The sequence below is a fragment of the Echinops telfairi genome, unplaced genomic scaffold, assembly GCF_000313985.2.
Source record: "Echinops telfairi isolate 266 unplaced genomic scaffold, ASM31398v2 ScPeMD7_9;HRSCAF=40, whole genome shotgun sequence".
Taxonomy (NCBI): domain Eukaryota; kingdom Metazoa; phylum Chordata; class Mammalia; order Afrosoricida; family Tenrecidae; genus Echinops; species Echinops telfairi.
Window position 1 is genome coordinate 22,240,643 of NW_022103906.1, and position 6,017 is coordinate 22,246,659.

A 6,017-nucleotide genomic window follows, 5' to 3' on the forward strand; every position below is an offset into this window, starting at 1 on the left:
AAAAAAAAAAAAAAATCAGAAACCCCTCTGTCACCAATTTCCCCTGGCTTCGGAAAATGAAGGAGGGGGATGGGGGGGTCAGAAAAAAAAGCGTGTGTGGGTGGGTGGGCACCCGGGCGCCCTGCGCGCACACCCAGCGCTAGAGTTCTTTATTCACGAGCAAGCTGGAGACGAGGCAGGCGTTAGGCGGCTGGGCCACAGCAAAGCGCCCCGGGGGAGGGTCTGTTGAAGAGGAGAGTTTCCTAACTCCGGACAGGGGCTTTCAAAGTACCGTTGGCTAGGTGGCTGTTTCCGCGGTGGTGGAAAACATCATTCAAAGTCCGTTTCATGTTCTCATAGCAGGCAAAGTACATGGCGTGCGCAGGCCCCGCCCCCATCACCATCACGTTGATGCCCCGCAGCGGCCGCCAGAAGCCTTCGGTCCGGACGATCTTCTTGAGGGCGCCATACACGCTGGTGTACTGGGCCTTGGGATCCGGATGCAGACTCTGCATTCGCGTCTGGGGGGAGAGAGCAGAAAACAGTAACGTGGGGGTTACGGAGGGAAAGGAGGAGCCGGAGGGCGAGACACCCCACAGTCGGTTTTCACTGGTCTGGGGATTCCTTAAGGAGCCCCTGGTGGTGCAGGGGCTGAAGCGCTTGGCCATGAATGGAAGCGCTCCTGGTTCTAACCCACCAGCTGCTCAGCGATCTAGGAACTGCAGCCTTGGACACGCTATGCGGCAGATATCTTAGGAGCCTGGGATCGACTTCGTGGCAACAGGCTCAGTTTTTAACGGATCTCTTGCCAAAGAACAATTTTTCATTCTGTCTCATCTGGAGGGCTCCCTCTGACCCGCCCCTGCATGCACGCACGCACGACTGCGCGCACACACACACACACACACACACTGGATCTGGAGTAGGAAGGCCTTACACACACAGGATCTGGAGTAGAAAGGATACACACACACAATGGATCTGGAGTAGGAAGGCCTTACACACACACACACACACACACACACTGGATCTGGAGTAGGAAGGCTTTACACACACACACACACACACACACACACACACACTGGATCTGGAGTAGGAAGGCCTTACACACACACACTGGATCTGGAGTAGGAAGGTCTTACACACACACACACACACACACACACACACAATGGATCTGGAGTAGGAAGGCCTTGCCCTGACAAGTGGTGAGACCTCTGATAAAATCGTCAGCCTCTCTGGGTCTCGGGAACTTCCACTTTTAGCCAAAGTTACAAGACACCCGTGCCCGCTGTGTGGAGTCCTGCTCAATGCAACCCCTTGTCAGACAGGACAACTGACTGCCCCAGAGGGCTTCTGTCTGCCTGGTACTTCCCCCACAGGGTAGCTGCTGGCAGGTTCTCTAACCTTTGCACCACTCCCCCCTTCTCCCATCACCAAAATCACACCAAGCTCACTGCCATCAAGTCAGTTCTGACTCCCGGTGACCCTACCAGCACAGGGCAGAACTGCTCCTGTGGGTTTCTGAGACTGTGCTTCTTAATGGGAAGAAAACACCTTGCCTTTTTCCCACAGAGCAGCTGGTGGTTTCAAACTGCTGACCTTGTAGTTAAGCAGCCTGATGCTTAACCACTACACCACCAGGGCTCCTGCCACAGGCAGGTGAAAATTCATGCCTTCTGAGTTAGTACTAGGCAGCCACCAGGCATCTGGGGATGTGCTTTTGGTGAACAACCCGTGGGAATGAAACGGGCCAACGACCCTGTGCTTAAAATTAAAAAAACCAAAGCCTGATTTCTTCCATTTCTAACAGAAGATGTATGATAGCAAACAACAACACAAGGATATATGAACAAAAAGAACCAGGGGAGAAGGAGGAAGCGAATGGGTCAGCTGAGTTAGCTGAAAGCCTCCACTCTGCTCCTCAGGGAGCCCTTGGTCAGCCGGAAAGAGATGTGTGAAAGGAAGCACCCACTTGGGTAGAAAGAGCCAATCCGGCTTCTCTGGGAAAGGCGGAGATGCCAGCACTGAATTCTGAAGATCTTGCAAACTGCTCAAGGACAAAAGCCGTTTCCTATTTCACCATTGTTGGTTTTTATCCCTGAAAACCTCCCCAGCGAAGGTAAGGGCACGGTGCAGAGGCAGTACAACACGGCGACCAAGCACTCAGGCTTCAGAATCAAACCTGGGCTGGAGCTGAGTGCACACGATGGGGTGGGAGCCTGGACAAGTCTCTCTAGGCCAGTGGCTCTCAACCTTCCTAATGTGGCGACCCTTTAATACAGTTCCTCAGGTTGTGGTGACAATCCCCCCCCACCCCCCGACCATAAAATTATTTTTGCTGCTACTTCTTAACTGTAATTTTGCTACTGCTGTGAATCGGGCGACCCCAAAGGGGTCGCGACCCACAGGTTGAGAACCACCGCTGCTCTAGGCTCTCAAGCGGTTTCCTCACTTGAGAAAATGGCTGAGGGCACTGCAAGAAAACACTCATCTATGACGATCACTAAAGAGCCTTGGTAGCACGGGTGTTAAGTGCTTAGTTGCCAACTGAACGGTCAGGGTTCAAGGCCACCAACCACTCCCGGGGAGGCGGATGTGACAGTCTGCTTCCATAAAGATTAGACCGATCCTTGGAACACTAGGGGGTAGGTTTCACACTGTCCTATGGGGTCGCTATGGGTCGGAAATCAACCGAAGGGCAATGTGTTTTGCCAGCATTGGTTTTGTTTGGTTACGACTCGAATAAATGTCCATGATAATAAAAGCGTCATCAAAACACAAAATGAAAGTTCAGTGATGTGGTTTTAATACCAGTGGGCTTTCCAAAGGTTCATGGGAAAATGGAACTGAACGATTAGGGAACATTTCCGTGAACTTCCTGAAGCCCCCAGGAGTAGAACTTTCCACAGGCCTGGCTGGAGCTGTCTTCTTTACTGAAGATGCCCAATGCCTGGGGCGGTGTCTGCTAGCCTACCTTCCCTGAATGCACGCCAGGTATTCTGAGACTTCCCTGTCCTGGCCATCTCCGTGGATCGACATCTTTCCCAACCCTGACAAAAGTCCACCTTCCACCGCATGCTTGAGGCCCAGGCTCTGGGCTGCTGAACTATAAGCAGAGCTGAAGCAGTCTGTGGGCGGGCCCAGCAAGGTCCTATCAGTCACGTTCCCCGAGGAAAGGCCACCAATCCCTGGGGAAAGTCACCACTGGCGGTGCCTCTCTGCGGGTGGGTGAAGACCGGCCTGACTGATGAATCACTTCCTCCTTGCCAGGCTCTGGGACCAAGTGACATTTCCTTCCCACTGTGGTTTGCAAAACTGGTCTCTAAGGCCTTCCTCGGGCCCTAACAACAAGCAAAAGCAAGAAGAGGCAAGCAGCAGGGAGGCTCCCTGGTGACGTGGTGGTGAAGCATTGGACTGCAACCCAGAAAGGGTCAGTGGTTTGAAAGCACCAGTGAGGGACTCCCTGGAAAAGAGACCAGGCTGTCTGCTCCCATGAATAATGAGTCTCGGACACTCACTCACCAGGGCAGTCTACCCTGTCCTATAGGGTCGCTGTGACACAGCATCGTCTCCATGGCAGCAAGTTTAGTTTTGGGTTTTTTATGCAAGCCAGGCAGGCAGTGTGGCAAAGCCTATGAATCCTGCAGCAGGATTTGACTCTGGCTCCAACCAGAGCCAAGTGGCCTGGGCAGAGGCCAATCCTCAGGTCCCCGCTGTCCTCTGAGGCGAAATGCAGAGGATCACGACCAACTCACAACACCTAACGCCCTGCCATCCAGTTGATTCCAACTCATAGCGACCGGAGAATCCGATCACGTGGACGGTTATCTATCAGAATCACCTGGGAAGTGTTTAAAACAACCAGCCACGGCCCAGACTGCCCCAACCCCCACTGGTCCAAGTGTCCGCTTCTGACAAAGATTCTAATCATCACTTCGTTTGGAGAGACAGACACTACACGGCCACGTAAGCTCCTCGGCGCCTACAGTTTCTCGTCACACTCCCCATCGAGGCTGGGCGAGTAAGGGAATGATAGGTCCTCTCTAGTTACTCCAGTGGGGAGTGGTTAGGGAGGGGTGGGCAGAAGAGAAGGGTGCAGAGTCAGCAAACGCCTGTAGTGTCCTGGCTTCAGTGCCAGTCAAAGAGAGGTCAACTGACTTCCAATCAGGGACCTCAACCAGGTCAACCTTGGGGTCTGCTTGTCCTCATCTGTGATAACAGCCCAGAGTGCCCTTGGGAAGACTGAGGGGGATAACCATGTAAAGTCCCTGGCATGGGTTGGTAGTGAATCATGACCAAGTCTCCTCTCCTCCCCGCCCCTCAAGATAACTGCAGGCATCGGAAGTGCCTGTGCTTCGCAAGCCTGCGCACGGCAGGAAGAGACTCACAATGAAGATGGAAGATCGTCTCGCCACCTCTTCACGGTCCAGCTAAGGCACGGAAGAGGAATACGTATTGCCGAGCCAAAAAGTGCAGCCCTCCTATTGGGGGAGGTGGGGCAGCTGAATAACATGGTGCCCTTGGTGGAGTTCTCTGACCTTGGGGAGCCATCTGCTCAAGGGCAGGCCACATTTAATGACACCCAACCAGACAGGCTCTTGAAGCTGTGGTTGGGACTGAGCAGGTGGTAAGTGGGTGAAGAGAAGGGTCCACCAGAGTGACTTCAGCCAAAATGTGGGCCACAGTCTCTCTAATCCCCAAGCAACTTCATTTGTGCAATTTGTTCGAGGGAGGGCGGAGGCGGAAATAGATCCTGAATTCAAATGTAATTTATGGAGACCCGTTTATTAAGCCTTGAACAGGACAAAGATTAAAACATGCACAAATCATCCAAATGAGGCCGACGACTGGCATGAGATCGGAATGGATTCACAGCCACTCAAAAAACGCTAACCAAGCTCACTGTCATCACGTCGATGCAGACTCACAGCGACCCGACAGGACGGGGTAGAGCTGCCGCCGTGGGTTTCCAAGACTGTACATCTTTACGAGAATACAAAACCCCGTCTTTCTCCCAAAGATCAGCTGCTAGTTTCAAACAGCTAACCTTGCAGTTAGCAGCCCAATGAGTTGCCGCTACTCCACTTGATTCACAGCCAGTCACTTAAATAAGGGCATGAAGAACAAAGGAAATGATCTCCAAATTATGATCAATTCCTCACAGTCGCAGGCAGGACCACAGAAGTGGGACAGGGACCATGTTGGGAAACGTACTCTTGCAATTGAGCATAGCTTACAGGATGACTCCGGTCCTCTGGTCACCTTGGTTGGGGTATGACTTAAGCGAGTGGCCTTACCTAGTACACCTATTTCCAACCAGGGCACACACAGGCAAACTCCTGGGTGAGATTGCCCCTCCCTGGGCTGGTCAGGGGAGTTGGAGCAAGCTCACTCTGCGTGATGGCAAAGCCTCTTTTACACTGCTAGTCAATGTAACGGAGCCCTGGTGCTGTTGTGGGTTACACGCTGGGCTGTTAACTGCAATGTCAGCGGTTCAAAACCACCAGACGCTCTGAAGAATAAAGATGAGGCTTTCTACTCCTGTCGACCTGTAGGGTCACCATGCATCAGAATTACCTCGATGGGGTGAGTTTGTTTGGGAGTCAGTGGTAGGCGCTGTCAGGGTAGCTTTGCATCACACAGACGGGAAGCTGACAACCACGAGCTATTCTGAGGGAGGAACAGGAGCTGTCTGCTCCTGTGAAGATTCACACCCTCGGAAACCCCACGTAGGGTCGCCATGATCAGAATGGACTAGACGGCCGTGGGTCTGGCTTGGTTTGGGTTTGGTCAATGGTTAGAAAGAATTCAATGGAGGCTGAATCGTATGGCAACGTGGTGACTCCCATTCTAGGACATAGGGCTCCCACTGTCCACAGTAGCCCATTTGAGGCACCCAGGCTGGGTCAGGCGCTCTGGGGATAGGGCGCGGAAAGGCTGAAAATGGAAGCAAACAGGGTGGTGTGTGATGATACAATTGAGAAAAATGGCCGAGGCCTCCTCCTCGGGGGGGCCAAAAAAGAGCTGGGGGGGGG

The 6,017-nt window shown here is 53.0% G+C and overlaps 1 protein-coding gene across 2 annotated transcripts in view; it reads right to left on the minus strand.

The window, feature by feature from the left end:
- The window catches only part of SLC25A37 (solute carrier family 25 member 37), a 44,029-nt gene that overhangs the window by 6,012 nt on the left and 32,000 nt on the right, over nucleotides 1-6,017 (minus strand). For both annotated transcript variants that reach the window (XM_004707605.2, XM_045286792.1), the window contains exon 2: nucleotides 272-500. In XM_004707605.2, coding sequence (XP_004707662.1) covers nucleotides 272-500 — 229 coding nt within the window. The remainder of the gene's footprint in view (nucleotides 1-271; nucleotides 501-6,017) is intronic.